General features: G+C 42.5%; 1 protein-coding gene across 1 annotated transcript in view; it reads left to right on the top strand.

The window, feature by feature from the left end:
• The first annotated feature begins 203 nt into the window (after positions 1 to 203).
• Positions 204 to 21033, top strand: part of adgrl3.1 (adhesion G protein-coupled receptor L3.1) — a 211465-nt gene continuing 190635 nt past the window's right edge. The window contains exon 1 of the mRNA XM_038995240.1: positions 204 to 409. Within this exon, the coding sequence (XP_038851168.1) occupies positions 219 to 409 (191 nt within the window). The 5' untranslated portion in view covers positions 204 to 218. The remainder of the gene's footprint in view (positions 410 to 21033) is intronic.

Here is a 21033-nt window from a genome sequence, read left to right as displayed (position 1 = left end):
TGCTCTAATGTCACCTTCTCTCTGTCTATCTATCGGTCTTTCTCGCTGTTTTATCTCGGTCTAATGGTTAAGACATTAGGTTGGCTATTGGGAGACTCGTGTGCCCGGTGGGAATCGAACCTGAGTCCCACATAGTAAATATACCCACTGTTACGCAGTGTTTGCTGACGTTATTTTCTCTTTATATACCCACAGCCTTCAGTCGAGCGCCCATCCCCATGGCTGTGGTGAGGAGGGAGCTGTCGTGTGAGAGCTACCCCATCGAGCTGCGCTGTCCGGGCACTGACGTCATCATGATCGAGAGTGCCAACTACGGCCGCACCGACGACAAGATCTGCGACGCAGACCCGGCACAGATGGAGAATACGCGCTGCTACCTGCCAGATGCCTACAAGATCATGTCCCAGAGGTGAGAATCAAGAACTGTACATCTATGTTTCTGCTGGTGAGAATCTAGAACTGCATATCTAAGTTATTGCTGCTACCATCTCAACCGCTACAAGATCATGTCTCGAATCTAGAACTGTACATCTATGTTTCTGCTGGTGAGAATCTAGAACTGTATATCTATGTATGGTCTCTCTACATTACGATGAATAGATTGTCTATGCTTGGTAATGCTCAATGACACCGGCCCCAAATACTGCCGTTGCAATATTGGCTACCTTTTATTGAGTCTTTGTCTGTAGTTCATAGACCAGAGTGGAGGGGATTTCATGAATTAACTTTGTCTGTTACGGGGAAACAAGTCCTCATTGAAAATAATAAGCAATTCCCCTATGTTGATAATTGGTGTTCCATTTCTAATTCCTGAATTACGTTTAGTTGGATATTGATTTGATTGAGACTGAGGTGATTGCCACTTATATTACAGGTGCCTCTCGCTGTTATCGATTTCCATTTTCCTCAAATGAGATGAAAGGTGCTACATACATAGTCCTGGAAGTGTATATTTGGGACATATACACTTTTGAATCTGGTGTTTACGATACACTTGACATGTTTTATTACAAGGGGATTTCATGAGTAGGACGTGTTTGGGTATTACGTTTTGTTTAGAGATCGGAATTACGAGGATGTCTTCTGCAACGGACCACCTTTGAAGAAATCCAATATGAAACACTCTTTTGGTTTGCTGTCCGGCGGTGAATCGATCCTTGTGTTCTCAGTAGAATATGTTAAGAATTCCAACGAGTCTAGAAAATTCTCAGATCGAACGCAATAAATCCCTGTCTTGGGTGTAAATTCATACCACCTATACATTTTGCCTGTGATGGAAATCAATGTTCATTTGAAATAATTTGAATACTTTAAATCTTATTTATCTAAATAAATATGACCTCGGTGAGCTCCCCTGCCAGACTTAAGCACTTTGTGTAGAGTTATGGCTACGTTGTGGGGAAATCAGGAAACGGAGGCCGATTTGTCAGTGCAGACAGAGAGTATACAGCACTTTGACAGTGATATAAGAGAATATACACATAATTTGATGATTTACATTATGTAAATGTTCACATCATACAGGCTTTGAGCATACATGCAGCTAATGGGCTCTATTTAAGAAAAGTAAGCACAGTCATTGTTATTTTTTGGAATTTGCTATGACTATCATTATACACAGTGTTGGGTTACTAAGTACTAGGAATGGTTGTCTGTAAAACCATTTTCCATAGATACACAGCATGACTTGGTTCAAGCCCTCTTTAAAAGCTGCAGACATGCACCAGGATTTGTAGCTGTTGTCGCGCTCATGTTGTCGTGAATAAGTTACGAGCACTCCAACGAGATAAGGTTTATCTAAATTGCTTTTCAGTGTTGACACGTCCCCGTTTTCCAAACCCAGTGTTCCATGTGCTACCCTTTTGAGAATACTAATGACGTTCTGCACATTATCTAACTGCCTCTCCCTCCACTTTGTGTATGGCATGACAAAGGTGAGATACGCACTAGTGTGAGAAGTATGGATAAAAAGGTAGGTCTTAACACCACTGTCAGATAATTGATCCGGCCCATAGTATCTGCCTCGTTCTCCCTCCTGCACCACCCACTCAGAAGAGTAATCCCTGCCGGAATGAATCCAACTGGAGATGAGGAAGAAACGGAACAACAACAAAAAAGACCAGCGCTAGGGAACTGCACTTTTCTCTTTAGCATCACAGAGCTAGCGGGGGCAACTCACAAAAGATAAACGGCGAGTGAAAGCAAATTCAGAGATTCAGAGCGAGCTCTTATTGTGTTTGGGGGCAAAGTTGGCAAGGGGATGACGGTTGTGGGTGGTAAGGGGGGCTCGGGGAGCAGGGGGAGGGGGGGGGGGGGGGTCCTGAGATATTTGTAGCATTGGCAACACGGCTAACACATTAGCATGTGAATAGGGATGCGCTAGTTAGCGCGTAGGAAAGTGCGACGGTCACGCGATGCCCCCGGCTGCAACAGAGCTGGTACAGCTATTGCTAGGAACCCGGTAACTAAGCTCATTAGAAGACAAAAACAGGAATAGAATCAAAACAAACAACAATTCAGAAAACTGTCGCTTCAAAGACGACAGATAGTGCAGAGGTCGACACGAGATGAAAAATGGGCCCCAAAACTGCTCGCTCGGCGTTTTGTTTGGTGGATTTGTCTGATGTCGCTGACAGGATAATGTGACAAATACACACAAAAGAAGAATGGACTGTTCAGCACGCCGATGCCGACTTTGACATGCTTCTGAGCATTTGTCATTTTTCTTTGAGCTTTTTCATGATTACAATTGACTGCCTTTGATCAGATTATCTAAGTATTGCATAACAGTAAGTACATTTAGCTTAGTGTTTAGACTAAGCTTAGATGTTATAACAAATAGAAAACAGCAGTGATTGTTTTCATGTCTATCTTAAGGGGTTTGAATGAAAAGTATGTCGGTTACTTTCATGTTGTTGGCTATTGGCTTCGTACAGAATGTCCTCCAAACAGAATGGGCATTGGCATTGGGACTGAGGCACACTTCCCTGATATTTGATATCCTACCCTGTAGAGACTACCCCTCCCCCTTAGTGGAATGTTCCTCCTTTGGGATTTTCTTACATTTTTTGCCAGCCCATGAGCCACCTGTCTTTCCTGCTGGCATGGTCTGGGTGGGTATCACTCTGTCAGACTAAGCTACAGGCTAACATCCATCACGAGGAAAATGCCCAACCATGTCACCAAGCCTGCTATCAGTCAGTACACATTTGGTCAGTGGAACTTCCTTTTCCTTCCCCTCCCCCTAACTATTAAAAAAGGGCCCCATTTGATATTCAGAAGAATGGAATGACCCCCCCCCCCCCCCCCCCACACAAAAAAAGCAGAAATGGTTGCTTATCAGCATACAGAGGCTCCTCCAGCTAGGTGTTTGGTTCCATTAGTTTTTTAAGCGAGTTCTAATATCGCCTGCCTGAGTGATAGCGAGCCGGTGAGTGCCGTAATGCATCTCAAAATGAAGGCTGTCTTCCCAACATGCCCCCGACAGGATGAATGGCTCTGAGTCATTACTGATGCTCTCGCATGCAGCGGCCATTACGTGTCTGGAAAATCACAGCCACTCAAAGACGTGTCACCTGTGTGTGGCACCGGGTTACAACTGGAAGGTGGCTAATGATATTGTAATTCAAACATATGCCACCAGGACTCATCTGGGCGTAATTGGCAGCAATTACCATACTTTAGCCCACCTACTCTTCCCAATGAATTTTAGCTGGCAACTAACTCTGTATATTGAGTGTTTGGGAGTTATCTACATGCGGTTTATTGTTTTGGAGCCTCTTGAAATCTCTCCTCAATAAACTCTGCAGTGAAGCTAGATTATTCCTCAGAAGTGCTTCCGCCCGTCCTCTACAACAACACGGTGCTATCATATCAATCGGGCTTGATCTCGCCAACGCGCGTGCGACGCGCCGTACTTCAAAAACGAGCGCCGACGATATCGAACAACATCTTCCATCGTTTTCTCATCAGCGGCCCCAGCGCCTGTCGTCTTTTGTGTTCCCCCTCTCTTTCCCTGAGGCGTCGTGGCCTTCACGGTTAGTAATTACCGGCAATATCAAAGTCGTATATCACCCGGCATCTCTGCAGACCTCTCCGGGTACCTTAAGGGAACGCCTGATAGGAAGAGAAGAGGGTCAAAAAGGAGACTCCTCTCCCACCCCCCATTTCTATCCCCTTTTCTCTGAACTTTTTTTTTCTCCCCTCCCATCTCTTTCTCTCTGTCTACGAGGCATTGGGTCTGCTGATTCTCTCTACACATTCAAGAGTCTGGCCTTTCATCAGCTAAGTGCAGTGTTGTGTTTGCTCCCCGGTTGAGGCAAATACTTAACATTTGAAATAATTACAGTCTAAAAACATGACATTTGAAGGAAAATATGTTTTTGTAGCAAAAGTGACTCGTGTGTGCTTTGATTTTACACTAGTTCCCAGTCATTTACCAGGAGGTTGAATGTCAAGGGTATTGCATTGTATGCCACTTGGGATTGAAGCTATAGATCTTCAGTCAATAGTTCATTTTCTTTTACAAGTACACCATAATATTTTTTTGCATTCATTCACTTTGTCATATACAGGCTAGAATGTATGAAACAAACAAAACATACTTATTACTTAAAGTTCCTCAATGTAAAAGCAAACTATCAAAGATAAGAGGGCGAGAAAGGGGGAGAGAGAGAGCATAGGAAGTAAAAATCCTACTCCCTCATCGTTGAGCTTAACATCCGGTCGAGTTTCTGTCATTCTTGGTATTTGACCTGCTTCAGGGTTTACGGATTTGATAAGATATTTATTTAAAAGAGAGAATATTAGCTGAAGGTCCCTTTTCAGTTCCAATGCCCTTCCTCATCCAAATCCCTCGGCTTAACTGTCGTATGCGTACATTTCACCGGCTGGATAGGCAGACACTCAGTGTATATTACAACACAGCAAATATCCAACCAGGTGGCAAGTAAATGTAAAAAAATAAATAATAATCCGGCATTCCTGTTTTTCAAGTCACATGTTGATGCACATTGTGCGTTCGTTCCTTGATGATTTTTGCGTTGTTTCAGCCAATGCTTATAATGGAATACATGGCATGTGACTGTACAATTTTCTCTTAATACATGTTTGAGGGGTATTCATAGTCTATGTGGTTACCATCAGTGGTGGAATCCATTAAATGCTAGTCATATTTTGAGGAGAGGAAGAACACACCACTTAAGCACAAACCAAGCGGAATGTCCTTACACAGAGTGTTTAGAGTCCCTAGTTGCCACCAACAACGAGCTAGAGAGTTCAGCCAGGCACAAATGATTCTACATCCAACTGCCTTGTATCCCATTACGTATTCATCCTCCCGCGTATTACCACTTCTCATCTTTTTCTCATAAAAGTTTGGCCGTTTTGAGTTTTGGTGATTTGGAATAGATGAGGAAGCATGGTGAAACAGGAGTTTGCCGAGCTGAAGCGGGATACTGTCTCGTCTAAGATCAATTGGCTCTCTCTGAGGGAAAGTCTCACCTTGTAAAAAAAAAAAAAAGGCTTTTGGCGTTTGCAGCGCCCTAACTCATGTTTTTAAAGGGAGGTGTCCCAGTTCATGCGTTGCAATGCACTGTTTGGTTGGTAGTAGATAATTGGTATGTTTGCATTTTAAATAGATTATGACCCATGGATATAACCGTATATGTGATTTGGGTTGATACACAGTATGTAGTTTGGCTTGGTGTTGAACTTCCCATATAAATGAAATCTTGAGAGTCAATTATTCGGCTAAGATGTGCTAATGCATGAATTTAATCTCTGAATTAAAAACTATCTTACATGTGGTTCTCGCACACACCCGCAGGGTTATTTTCAGAAAGAAATGACCAACCTCCAGTTTGCGGAGTTTGTATTTTGTCCATGTTGTCTATTGAGGACATTGTGTGCTGTATGAGGTCTGTATAAGACCAACAGCAATATTTGTATTACGTTCATAAGGCAGAGTAGTTTGCCTCTGACGAATCAGTGTCGACAAACTATTAATCAAGCTATTCCCCTCGGAACCATGGTTGTGTTGGTCACCTGTCAATTATAGATTCCATCAACCACCGCATGAGATGATGGCATGTGGTGAATACCAAATCAAATGTGACATAATGAAATTGAGCCAAGGGAGGTTTTCTGTGACTACAACCAGTAATAAGTAAAAGGGTCATATCCCCTTCGGAATACAAAGAGCATGCAAGCAATACAATTCATTCCAAAGTCTGATTACTTAAGGAATATAAGCCCAATTTCCATCTGTGCATGTTTGCCTTCCCAGTTCATCTAACTCTCTTTTTGATGTGGTGCCTTCTCACAGAAAAAAGGAAAATAATATTTTTTTTCCTTTTTCTTCCCCTATGGATGAAGTCACCCGACATTCATTATCCCCTCTCGTTTTTCATCCCCACCTGCCTCCATTCTCTCCATCCGGCTTGATAAGAACCTGCTGCATTTCCATTTGGACAATTGGGTACAGTAAATTCAGCCTGGCAGTCTAACCTTCCAGCCTACGGGCAAGACCAGGTCATAGACCAAACGAGACTTAATGGTGATTAAGAAAATAAGGGCCTAAGCTGGCAGTGGAAAATGTTTTTTGGAGGTTTTTCTATGCAAAGCAGATTGCTAACTCTCAAAGGATAGAGGGAGAAAAAGAAAGAGGATTGAATCCAGCAGCCGGGCGGTTTGAGAATCCCTGTGTCGGATGCCATTTGCAGTTGTCTTCCGGATGCCCTCTGGGTTTCCTTATGCCCCCACAAGTTGAAGTAAAAAAAAAAAAATGAATTTGAGAGGTATTAACTTTTCAACTGTTACCTGTTCTCCTCAGGAAACCCCGGCATAGCTCAGGCCTTACGTGATAGAATGTCAGATGAATAGCCTTGCACGGTGCGGTCACTGGCTAAACATGTGTCGTAATGGAATGAAAGTAAATGGTTGGGAGGAGGAGGGCTCAGTCCATTTGTCAGCTGTGGGATTGGGTTTCACTTGGATGCCCCAGAACAGTAAAGAAAGAGCTAATTCAGATTGGGGGTAGGTGGTCAAATGACACACTGGAAGCAGACTCCGCTACCATCTTATGTTTTCCTCCTTCGCTCAGAAATCCCTCTGTTGTTTTTCCCTTCCGTCTTCCCTCTTGTTCTCTTCTTCTCTTAATTGGCAGGCAGGAGTAGACACCTATTTGATGTCTACTACAGCTCGCCGCTTCCAACTCGAAGCTAAAGTGCCGAAGGGGGCAATTTCTCTGTCGTCTTATGTAGGAGTGGGCGGCCGTCTTCGCTTGACCTTTGGGTAACATTACGTTGATCCATCCTTGCCTCGGAGATAAAACATCATCATGCTTTTCTGATTGATGTCTTGTCTCTGCATCATTACCAGTCCTTTTACATTCTCTGTTACTCCCTTGCCTGAACCCTGCCCCCAAAAATAACTTTCCCCTGATGTAAATTCCTGCACTAATCACTTGCGCTGAGGGCTATTTAATTGAAATTGATGAGCGAGCGGTAGAATGGTAGAATTCACCTGAAAAACTATGCCCCTATGAATCAGGCTCCAGGTGTCAGACCAGGCTCCACGTTTCATTACACCACAACCAGTCTAAATTAGCTGGGTAATGAAAGCCTCTCCTTGTTTGTACCATATTTTACCACTCCTTACACATAATCTATAGAGAACTAGGTAGACATGTGGGAGGGAGGTGGTTTGGAGGGAGGGAGGTTAGAGGGGCTGAACTAGTTCATTTTCTTGGGAATTACCTCACCCGTAGCGGAGCGCACTTAGCCGTACTTTAGTCCTGTGACGACCCTCCCACTCTGTCTGCCGTATTCTCTCTTTGTTCTTGTTTCCTTATTAGGATGCCGGTGGGCGGAGTTGGGAGGGTCGTCAGCTACATGGGAAACACCTGGGCCCACTGTCATAGGATAAATGCACCACTTCCCCATTCATGGAGGAGACTCTCTCCAGGCAGACACCTTGATAAGATTTGTTTGTGTTTCTTGGTGGTTTTTTGGTTGTTTGTTTTAGCATCTTTCAACACCCTGCATTATCACATTCATGCATGCAAAACACTCACTTACACTACTGATTACTGATTACACACACCATGGTATATTATACTTAGTTACTTTAGTTAATAAATATATATTACCATGGTGTGTGTTGAGCCTCCACTTGTCACGAACCGGCTCAAAGCCCGTAACAAAAGGGAGACAACGTGGAGAGAAGGAGTAACAAAATATATATTTATTAACTAAAGTAACTAAGTATAATATACCATGGTGTGTGTAATCAGTAGTGTAAGTGAGTGTTTTGCATGCATGAATGTGATAATGCAGGGTGTTGAAAGATGCTAAAACAAACAACCAAAAAACCACCAAGAAACACAAACAAATCTTATCAAGGTGTCTGCCTGGAGAGAGTCTCCTCCATGAATGGGGAAGTGGTGCATTTATCCTATGACAGTGGGCCCAGGTGTTTCCCATGTAGCTGACGACCCTCCCAACTCCGCCCACCGGCATCCTAATAAGGAAACAAGAACAAAGAGAGAATACGGCAGACAGAGTGGGAGGGTCGTCACAGTCCTGAAAAGAAAACAGCCGTTGTCGGAGAAAGAAAAGGAGGACATCTCAAGTTTCTGGAGTGTACATTAGTTCCAAATAAACAAGACATCATTTTCATCTGTGAGGAAGTCAATATTTATGCTCAAATGAGCTTTGAAAATGGTGTAGTTTCTGATTATTTAGCTTGTCTACTCCTCTCTCACTGCTAGCCCAAGTGGTGCAGTGACATTGAATCATTCATGAGAACGGGAGCTCATCTTGGAGTTTGTTTGTCAGAATTGAAGTCAGATTTCTCTCTGTTGTGCCACTGCTAGCCCTTCTAGTTGTCGAGGCGATGGTTCTCTTTCTGCTTTTTTTCTCTGTGTCTTTACAGCTGTGGATTTACTGCATTTGTCACGGAGCGCAGTAAGTATGTGGGTTGTTTGAATATGTCAGCTGGCTTGGCCAGGCGGCACTGTGTACTCAGACGATGGGGAGAGAGTGTGGGCTAATCTTGTAGAGGCCGAGGCCCACGAGGTGCCCTGGTCCTCAAACGGTGACTCAAGTTGTTCGTCTGGGATGGCGTCTAGTCGTTGCTCAATTCTGACATTATAGTCTCCCACTCCATACTATGGATATTCTCTCTCTCTTGCTCTCTCACTCTCTCAATCTCTCACACACACCCCTCCCTCCGCGGGCCGAAACTGGACATGAATGGGTGGCCGCGGGCCAACTCCTATGGGTACGGCACTCAGGGGAAGGAGAATAGTTGCCGCCGGCGTTGCCACCTGCTTCCACAGTCGAGGCGTGGATGCCCCTTCTCTCCCTGTTTTCCTTTCTCAGGCAAAAAGCGAGTCCCTGGGGACCCGTTTCTACCAGGCATCCCTCGCTCACCTCTAGTCCCCTCACCTGCTCCGTCTGTTTCGTTTTGGTAGCCCGTCCTGTCATCCATGCACAATTGTCTCGGATTTCAAGAACAGGGTTTTTCCCCAAGTAACGCTTTCAAGACAAGTTTGTATAGGGGCCCTCTGGTGGCTTTTACAGTATGGGATTCATTTAAAAGTCTCTGAGGCTGTCTAACTAGTTTCAAATGGGTTTGATTATTATTACATGGGGTGACGTTTCAGTTGTTTTGGCAACTGTCACAACTTCTGCGCTGATGGTTTCTGCTCCTCAATCTATAGGCTTAATATGGAATTCTATGGAAGGGGATGAATGGGATGTCAACTATTAATCTTTAATCTGGAAAACTGATGACACAATCCTTATGATCAATGTTTCATACCACAGTTGCATAATTCACTTTGATCGAGCGCAGATGTGGCATTGAATATTCTATCAGTTCGTACCCCCAACCCTAAACGTATAGAAAGCTGTTCTAAAATATGTTCAGAATGATGATAATACTGTATCATGTGTGATTTAAGTGCTGGGAGCTTTTGGAATGACTATTGTAGCTGGAAACAGCTGATTTTTAATTCATATATACGTAAAATGCAAATTAATTACTTAAAAATCATACAATGTGATTTTCTGGATTTTTGTTTTAGATTCCGTCTCTCACAGTTGAAGTGTACCTATGATAAAAATTACAGACCTCTACATGCTTTGTAAGTAGGAAAACCTGCAAAATCGGCAGTGTATCAAATACTTGTTCTCCCCACTGTATGTGTGTATGTATGTATATATGTGTATGTACTTGTGTGTGTGTATATATATATATATATATATATATATATATATATATATATATATATATATATATATATATATATATATATATATAGGCATAGGCATTTGGAAATTGCTCCCAAGGATGAACCAGACTTGTGGAGGTCTACAAATCTTTTTCTGAGGTCTTGGCTGATTTATTTTGATTGTCCCATAATGTCAAGCAAAGGGGCACTGAGTTTGAAGGAAGGCCTTGAAATACATCCACAGGTACATCTCCAATTGACTCAAATGATCATAAGCTTCTAAAGCCATGACATAATTTTTTGGAATTTTCCAAGCTGTTCAAAGGCACAGTCAATTTAGTGTATGTAAACTTCTGACCCACTGGAATTGTGATACAGGTAATTATAAGTGAAATAATCTGTCTGTAAACAATTGTTGGAAAAATTACTTGTCATGCACTAAGTAGATGTCCTAACCGACTTGCCAAAACTATAGTTTGTTAACAAGAAATTTGTGGAGTGGTTGAAAAACGAGTTTTAACGACTCCAACCTAAGTGTATGTAAACTTCTGACTTCAACTGTGTGTGTGTATATATTTCTTGTTTAAACTTCTTGCCACTAGGGGGGTGCCATTTCGACATAGTACAAATTCGTTTCCAAATTAAACTGCCTCGTACTCAATTCTTGCTCGTACAATATGCATATTATTATTACTATTGGATAGAACACACTCTCTAGTTTCTAAAACCGTTTGAATTATGTCTGTAAGTGAAACAGAACTGGACTTAGAGCAATTCTCCTATGAGGATTTGAAAATGCTGAAATCTGCTCGCTGTTCCCAGACCTGTGTATAACTCTGACTGTCTTCTATTGGTTGAGATGCACTGCATACACCTTCCCCTGGTTGTTAGCGAATAGGGAGACTTGAAATGAACTCTCTACGTAGTTCCCAAAGGTTATAAATTGCTTGGGAACGAGGTGGCTCATTCCTTTCACCTTCGCTCGGACGCATTGAGGACCTTGGGACGTTCTTTTGGAAACATCGGTTATAGATCTCAGACATTTCCGGCTGTGTTTTTATTCGATATAGGCTTTAAAGACATCATAATCTTGTTATTTTGAACCGAATTATATCAGTTTATGTCAGTATATTGCGATTTTCGGGTATTTATTTCCTTGGCGCTGTAGGAATTTGGGTATCTCTCTCTTTCGTCCTAATGTTTACTGCTAATTGCAACTCTGAAGACGACGTTCTCCAACCTAGCAACGATTCTTTTGGACAAAGGACACCTATCCCAAGATTCTGATGAGAGTTCATCGAAAAGTAAGAACTATTTATGCTGATAATTCATTGTTCTGTTGAAAAAAGTAAAATGCATGAGACGCCATTTCTTGCAGTGTAGCCTTGCGTTATCGCAGCCTGTATTGCGCAGTAAGGTTAATTTTAAAAATGTAATTCAGCGATTGCATTAAGAACTAATTTGTCTTTCAATTGCTGTCCAACCTGTATTTTTTTAGTCAAGTTTATGAATAGTTTTCGATAAGAATAGGTGCCGTTCCAAGATGGCGCCGGACAGATTGCTTGATATTTTGGACACTATTCTCAATGTATAAGCACGATTTGTGCCGCTAAATATGCACATTTTCGAACAAACTCTATATGAATTGTGTAATATGATGTTACAGGACTGTCATCTGAAGAATTCTGAGAAGGTTAGTGAAAAAATTAATATATTTTGGTGGTTTATACGTTATAGCTATTTTTGCCTTGAATCAATGCTGGTGTGATGTTCGCTATTGTGCTAAGCTAATATAACGCTATATTGTGTTTTCGCTGTAAAACACTTAGAAAATCTGAAATATTGTCTTGATTCACAAGATCTGTGTCTTTCATCTGCTGCACGCTGTGTATTTTTAAGAAATGTTTTATGATGAGTAATTAGCTAATACACGATGGTCTCTGTAGTTATTCTAGTCGTTTTAGTGAGAGTTGTGATGGGGGCTGCAATGGTAAACTATGATTTATACCTGAAATATGCACATTTTTCTAACAAAACCTATGCTATACAATAAATATGTTATCAGACTGTCATCTGATGAGGTTGTTTCTTGGTTAGTGGCTATTTATATCTTTATTTGGTTGAATTTGTGATAGCTGCTGATGGAGTAACAAAAAATGGTGGAGTATGGAACTGGTGTCTTTTGCTAACGTGGTTAGCTAATAGATTTACATATTGTGTCTTCCCTGTAAAACATTTTAAAAATCAGAAATGATGGCTTTATTCACAAGATGTGTATCTTTCATTTGGTGTCTTGGACTTGTGATTTCATGAACATTTTATTATATGATATCCCTGTGGCTTTAGGCTAGGCTATGCTAGTCAGCTTTTGTGATGGGGGGGATCCCGGATCCGGGTTTGGTAGGCGTTAGAGGTTAATACATTCTATTCATTGAGTGCATTTGTTGCAACTATGGAACAGAAAGCATATGTTTGGAAGATGGCAAAATCCTATTTTTTATAACGACAAAATTATAATACCACAACCACCAAAATGCACAGTCAAGACGCACGGTTAAATGACATCAATAGCCTAAACATCATTAAAAGCGCCAAGTGGCCTTGATAAATAGTGAAACTCATCACAAAAGCACTAATGGCATTAAAATGAATGTGTCCATATGACAGCAGCCAAAAACAGTCAGTTATTGTCAGCTCGTGCTTGTGTGCATCAGTTGAATTTCAATAAGCTGTTATCTCCTTGTCTTAACAGTTGACACAGTTTTCGTAACTTTCAGATGCTTGACACACTTTGACATACAGTGCCTTCGGAAAGTTTACAGCCCCCTTAGCTTTTTCCACATTTTGTTAGGTTACAGATGTATTCTAAAATAGTTTTTTTCTTTCTCCTAATCGACCTACACACACTACCACATAATGACAAAGCAAAAACTGTTTTTTAGAAATGTTTTCTAATTTATAAAGAATTTAAAAGTATTCAGACCCTCTAATCAGTACTTTGTTGAAGCACCTTTGGCAGCGATTTAAGCCAGGATCTTCTTGGGTATGACGCTTCAAGCTTGGCACACCTGTATTTGGGGAGTTTCTACCATTCATCTCTGCAGATCCTCTCAAACTGTTTTAGGTTGGATGGGGAGCATTGCTGCACAGTTATTTTCAGGTCTCTCAAGAGATGTTCGATCGGATTCAAGTCCGAGCTCTGGCTGGGCCACTCAAGGACATTCAGAGACGTGTCTCGAAGCCACTCCTGCATTGTCTTAGCTGTGTGCTTAGGGTTGTTGTCCTGTTGGAAGGTGAACCTTCACCTCAGTCTGAGGTCCTGAGCGCTCTGGAGCAGGTTTTCATCAAGGATCTTTCTGTACTTTGCTCCGTTCATCTTTCCCTCGATCCTGACTGGTCTTCCTGTCCCTGCCGCTGAAAGACATCCCCACAGCATGATGCTGCCACCCATGCTTCACCGTAGGAATGGTGCCAAGTTTCCTTCAGACGTGACGCTTGGAGAGGTCTTCCTGTCGGGAGGAGGAGGGGCAACAGGGAAACATTTTTAAAAAAAGCCATTCCCTCCTAAAACTCCTAGAACTCCAGTTCTGTTTGTGATATTAAGATTCTGACACCGACTATGCGTTATATAGACTCATTTAGGAAAAGTCAAGTGGGGCGTGACTTAAAAAATGGCAGTGTAAAAAAATTATAACAATCATGAGGAGTCAAAATGACTGCTTTAGCGATTCTAGTGTTAATAATTCTAATATGTCAAGCTGGCCACAACATTTAGTTGTGAATTCCATACTGTAACTAGATCACCTGGCGCGCGCTGCACAACAGTGAGTGACTCACAAGGCTCCGGTCTGTTGTCGCTGTGTGCTTGTAAACAAACACCACGTGACTGGGGACTACCGGTAAGCTTCATAATGAAAAATTGTGACAGGTGAAATGAAGAACGCCATCTTCATCTCCTAATGTATTGCACAAGTTGACTGCGGGTGTGTTATAAACTAAATATTCAAATGTATATAAAAAAAAAAAAATACAACTTCAAAGATGATTTCCAAATACCTCGGTATACGGTATACCACCCAAGCCTATGCCAGTGTTATTAATTTTGCAGGAGCTCAACCCTGACGTGTGTTTATCAAAAAGCTTAATCTCTCGCCAATAGATGCTTTTCCTCATTCTCTTTTCCTCACCCGAACACAAATACAGTGGCGTGTTCCCTCAAGGTTTATATTGGTCTGGAGACAGGCCTCTCATGCTGCCCATACTTGCTTGTGAAAGCTAATTATACCAGGTTATTTTCTGACTGTGAGAATGTCAATATGGCACAGTGGGGAAGCTCTGTCCTCAGTGTCACATTGTTGTTCATGACACTAAATTCTGTCAATGTCCCCCGCAGCAGACAGTGGCACCGGCCAGTGAGAAATGAGAGCCCTGTTTGGGATATGCTTATTGCCGCCTCTCAGAATGGTAAAAATGTCTCGCGTTTGTCTCGCTGTTGTGTGTTGTTTTGATGCTGCCTTTTAATGTCGCTATAGCAACCAGCTGAAAGAAGGGGAGGGTAACGAGTAGAAGAGAGGGAGGGAGCAAGGCAGAGGTAAAGAGGGAGTGTAAGCAACAGAGGGGAAAAAGTGAGAGAAAAAGATTAAGCACAAAAGGAGGGGAAAAAGTGAGAGAAAAAGATTAAGCACAAAAGGAGGGGAAAAAGTGAGAGAAAAAGATTAAGCACAAAAGGAGGGGAAAAAGTGAGAGAAAAAGATTAAGCACAAAAGGAGGGGAAACAAGTTATCGCCAAGAAGGAGAGAAAGCGAGAAGAGGTTGTGACCTGCCGGTGCACCCTATTCCTCTTTTTCCCCAGAGATTGCGTCGCCACTCAATCCAGTTTTTTTTCCCGTGTCACCTTGGGATGTCGCCGGAATTGACGCTGTCCACTGTTTCCTAATGTTGTATACTGTTGACTCTCGGCAGGGACAACATCTGGTGGCTTTAAATTAGTTATGAGGCCCAAATATTAAATCAAATGTGAAGGAAAAAAACTGCTACAGTGTCATCATGTAGCAGTTTTGTGTGCACACCTTCAGTGGCAGCACAGGCTATTTTGGTAGCTGTTCTGGGGATTTTGACACCCATTTTGTTACTCATTTGATACTGGCTCTTCTTGGTGATAATGGGCACTTAAAATGTATTATATTTCCTCGTATCAAAATTTGCTTTTAAAAAAATGTATTTTTACTCAAACCACCCGCGGGCCGGATTGAACCACCCGCGGACCGTATGGGCTGCTCTTGTGATGTCAACAGATTTCTGGACCACTGCCATGATATTATAACACCTAACATTCTAGTCTGTTTCTGTGATGGCGTTCATAGATACAACTGTGATATTGTTCGTTTCAATTACAAGGGCTTTTCTTTTGGCAACATGGGCACTATTAGCATTGATGATAACTGGTGGTTCTGCAGAGATTTAACCCAGCAGTGAGCAATGCTTGGCTCATCCACACATCAAGCAGTTCACTCTGGCACCTCTGCTCCTCCGATCAGTGTTGGCTTCCATGCTCCAAAGGCATCTAAACTTGCCCGACACCCCTGTTTTAATTTCTTCCTCTCTCTGCGGATAATCAGGAATGGGTCTCACTGTTGCGGCATTATAGAACTTGTTTTCCACACCACATGGCTACGGAACGGGTGTAGGGTAAATTTGCCTCGAGACGCTGATCTTGGGTCAGTTTAGCATTTTCCCCTAATTGTAAATCTTAGCATTGGCGAGAAAGCTGATCCTAGATCTGTACCTAGGGAAAACTTCACCCCAGAGCAGTCGCTCCAGAAACCAATAAGCTTAGACTATAGCTCTGTTGTGTTTTATTTAAATACATTTTTATTGAACCTTTATTTAACTAGGCAAGTCAGTTAAGAACACATTCTTATTTACAATGACAGCCTACACCGGCCAAACCTGGACGCTGGGCCAATTGTGTGCCGCCCTATGGGACTCCCAATCACGTCCGGTTGTGATACAGCTTGTTGCCTGTGTTACAATAGCAGTGTTAGGTCTGTTGAATTTCCCTGACCGTCTATCATTTAAAATGAGGAAATAGCCCAAAAAGAAAAGCTTCTTGCTACTCAGTGTTGAGGTTAAACTCAAAAAATATAAACGCAACATGCAACAATTTCAATGATTTTACTGTTACAGTTATAAGGAAATTAGTCAATTGGAATAAATGCATTAGGCCTTAATCTATGGATTTCACATGACTGGGCAGGAGTGCAACCATGGGTAAGCCTGGAAGGGCATAGGCCCACCCACTTGGGCGCCAGACCCAGCCAATCAGAACGAGTTTTCAAATCAAAATGTATTTGTCACATGCGCCGAATACAACAGTTGTGAAAATGCTTAAAGGTAGCGTGAAATGCTTACTTACAAGCCCTTAACCAAGAATGCATTTTTAATTTAATAAATGTTTCTTTATTTAACCTTTATTTAATAAGTCACTTAAGAACACATTCCTATTTACAATGATGGCCAAACCCTCCCCTAACCCGGACGACGCTGGGCCAATTGTTCGCCGCCCTATGGGACTCCCGATAACAGCCGGTTGTGACACAGCCTGGGAACGAACCAGGGTCTGTAGTGATGCCTCTAGCACTGCAATGCGGTGCTTTAGACCACTGCGCCACTCGGGAGGCATAAAGAAAATAGAGTTAAGAAAATATTTACTAAATAAACTAAAGAACAAAAAAAATTAAATAATATAACACATGATAATGAGGCTATATTCAGGGGGTACCGAGTCAGTGTGCGGGGGTACAGGTTAGTTGAGGTAATTTGTACTTGTAGGTAGGGGTGAAGTGACTATGCATACTTAATAAACAGCGAGTAGCAGCAGTGTAAAAACAAGGGGGGGAATAGTCCAGGTGGCAAGTTGATTAATTGTTCAGCAGTCTTATGGCTTGGGGGAAGAAGCTGTTAAGGAGCCTTTTGGACCTAGACTTGGCACTCCGCACCGCTTGCCGTGTGGTAGCAGAGAGAACGGTCTACGACTTGGGTGACTGGAGTCTTTGATAATTGTTTGTGCCTTCCTCTGACACCGCCTAGTATAGAGGTCCTGGATGGCAGTAAGCTTGGCACCAGTGATGTACCCTCCTGTAGTGCGTTACGGTCGGATCCCAAGCAGTTGCCATACCAGGTGGTGATGCAACCGGTCAAGATGCTCTCGATGGTGCAGCTGTATAACATTTTGAGGATATGGGAACCCATGTGAAATGTTTTTAGTCTCCGGAGGGGGAATAAGCGTTGTCGTGCCCTCTTCACAACTGTCTTGGTGTGTTTATCCCACAAAAGGGCTTTATTACAGACAGAAATACTGTTTCATCAACTGTCCATGTGGCTGGTCTCAGACAATCCCGCAGGTAAAGAAGCCGGATGTTGCAGTCCTTGGCTAACATTGTTACACGTGATCTGCAGTTGTGAGGCTGGTTGGACATACTGCCAAATTCTCTAAAACAACGTTGGAGGCAGCTTATGGTAGATAAATTAACATTTAATTATCTGGCAACAGCTCTGGTGGACATTCCTGGATTCAGAATGCCAATTGCACGCACCCTCAACTTGAGACATCTGTGTTATTGTGTTGTGTGACAAAACTGCACATTTTAGTGGCCTTTTATTGTCCCCAGCACAAGATGCACCTGTGTAATGATCATGCTGTTTAACCCCCTAACGTCCGCGCCCCCACTGAAATCGAATTAGCATAATAAAAAAATCCCCATTTTATTAAATCTGTCAGTTTAAGCAAGAGATCTATCTGTGCATTGGATGCGTCTCAATCCACCACATCCGCCTATGTAACACTTCAGCATCTGCGGCGAAAGGTGACAGAGCTAGAGCGGTGTTCGTCAGACCATGAGACATCTTCTCACAAAATCATCTGTAGCAGCCGGACGGTTTAGGTACAAACTATTATGACCCATCTATGGCAAGAAGAGACTCTCCCAAACACAACGGTTGTTCAGTATAGTTGAACTACATGTAATAGCTTTTCTTTTTTTGTCCATTTCAAATTCAACAGACCTAACAATGCTATTGTAACACAAGCAACACACACACAATAGAGTTATAGTTGAAGCTTATTGGTTTCTGGAGCAACTGCTCTGGGGTGAAGTTTTCCAGATCTGAACACATTTGTGCAAAAAATATGAGAGAGAGAAGTTTTTTGGTGCATATTTTCGTTGAGTATAGTAATTAAACTACATTTTGCAGTAGCTTGGTGGTAGTTGAACTAAATTGAAATCTTGGTAGTGCTTTCATTAGTTAATACTTTTTTCCCCCACGTAGTGGTATAACTAACTACTGGAACTACACACAACTTGTTTTGCAAAAATAGAATATGGGTGATGTAGGCAATTTCCTTTCTTTTTGGTGTCAGACCTATCTAATTATCACTTGAAATTGTGTGTTTAATAGGCTAAATTACACATTCTGTTAAATAAAATACAAAATCAAACACCAAAGTGATATGTTCTTACAATTCGTAGTGTATGACGTTTCAGATTTGCATTTGATACTTAAAAAAAAAAAAAAAATAGCTTGAATGTAGTGAACTACTTTTTCAAAGTAACTTTAGTTAAGTAAACTATATGTTTCTTTAGAGTAGCATTAGTGTACCTTAATTTCTTCCAGTTTGAAGTAATTGGTAGCTCTATTTTCAGAGTTGCTTCCCCAACACTTCTGCTATCTTATTAATTTGACGTTATTATGACTCGAGCAGCAAATGTACACTGTTATTGCACTGCTCTCGTGGTTTGCCCTGTAGTTAGGCACATCTGACAACGATCTGCATGCACATCCAACTAGCGCCAAGACAAAAAGACTAACACACACCCCATAGTTGTTTTTTGGAGGGTTTTGTCCCGTCCATCGTCCCCTGCCATTGTGCGTTATCTCAGGAGACCTGTTGGAATGGGGCAAGTTAAGACAGTGAAATGGCTCAGCTGCGCTCAACAAATTGATACAAGGAACATTCTGTCACCTCTCCCTGCGTACAGACCGATGCACGCGCGCACACACACACACACACACACACTCGCACACGCACAAACCTCTCTGCCTCCATCAGTCACCTCTACTCAATCACAGATTGTCAAGGAAATGTCATCTAAAAAAACAAACATCATATTGGTCTAGTTTTTCCTCTAAGATATATAGATTATATTTTGAAAGTAAGAGGAGACTGAGTAATAGAGGCCGGTGATGTCACAGAGAGAGAAATGATACATTGTCTAAAGCAGTGGTTCTCAAACCTCTCCTTGGTGACCCCCAGCCGTTCCATATATTTAATCTATTCCAGAGCTAGCACACCTAGCTCTGGAATAGATTAAATATATGGAACGGCTGGGGGTCACCAAGGAGAGGTAGCACACCTGATTCAACTTGTCAACTAATCATCAAGCCTCTGACTAGGTGAATAAGGTAAGCTAGTTCAGGGCAACATCAAAATGTTGAAACGTCTGGGGGTCCCCGAGGAGAGGTGATATCTAACTCCTCTACAGCTGACTGTCTGGGCTTTTGCTTCAGCCCATCAAAAACACACCTGATTCGAATAATCAAGGTGCAGACTGAAGACCATAGTTGATTATTGGAAACGGGTGTGTTGTTGTTGGGGTTGAACAAAAGCAGTATCTCTCCAGAACAGGATGTTGGAGACCCCCTGCTCTTTCCATTTCGTTCGATGGGTAAACACCATACATTTCTCAAAAGGTGAATGAGCGTGATATTTGGCAGTTTATATCATTGTCAGTTTCATTGTGTCTTTACCAAAGATTTCGGTCGAGATGAGCGCTTCACGTCCACACTTTTATTTCCAACACTCGGCCTCCCCAATGTCCGAGGAATAAGTGTGTCATCCTGGTGAATTAAGACCTTCACTGTCAGTAAATTACTTTCCCCTCACACCAAAGTTGTGCCGTGCTGAGCTGAGGGCCCTTGGGTGTATTGACTTGGATGGAGGAGACAGGAGAGCTCAGTCCGGCCCAGAGCTCTTAATCCCACCCATGAATCCAGCCAGACAGTTCCTTAAGACCTGCGCTAATTTTTTGCATGTCAATGCGTGAAGCAGTGGAAGAGGGCCTGTATCGATGGCTGACCCCACTATTGAATTGGATGGTTACTTATATCCCCCTCTCCGTCTTTCATTATTGAGACGTGAATAGGGAAGGTCACGCGGGGGGGCGTTCATCGATCTGCCAATGCAGAAGATTTAATTGTTTCGTAGCCTGGCCTTCACCACGACTTTCATCAGGGGTCAGCCATCGATATGGCAAGACAAGGGCCCCCTTCTGCATTAACAGATCTTTGGATGGCCCCCCGCATGACCTTCCCTATTCACGTTTTGTATTATCAAGAGTGTTGCACTTGTGGAAAAAAAGTTATTTTGGAGTGGCTAGATGTCTACATGTACAGTCACTTCTCACCTTCTCATTTGTGTTTTTCAAGGGTTGTGAGTGGTCACGGAGATATTGTTTGTTGAGAGACACTGCAGTGGCGCACTAGCTGAGCAGACAGGGAGGGTTGTTAGTCTGTGTGGTGCGGCCATCCCTCTTTCTCCCTTTGTTGGAGTAGGAAATGAGCAATTAAAGACCACTAGAAGCAAAGGGTGGCTGTAGCTGAGGAATGCAGGGTGTTGCGGTCTGGGTGACTGTAGCTGAGGAATGCAGGGTGTTGCGGTCTGGGTGACTGTAGCTGAGGAATGCAGTGTAATGCGGTTTGGGTGACTGTAGCTGAGGAATGCAGGGTGTTGCGGTCTG

The sequence above is a fragment of the Salvelinus namaycush genome, chromosome 6, assembly GCF_016432855.1.
Source record: "Salvelinus namaycush isolate Seneca chromosome 6, SaNama_1.0, whole genome shotgun sequence".
Taxonomy (NCBI): domain Eukaryota; kingdom Metazoa; phylum Chordata; class Actinopteri; order Salmoniformes; family Salmonidae; genus Salvelinus; species Salvelinus namaycush.
This window is presented reverse-complemented; position numbering and strand designations above follow the sequence as displayed.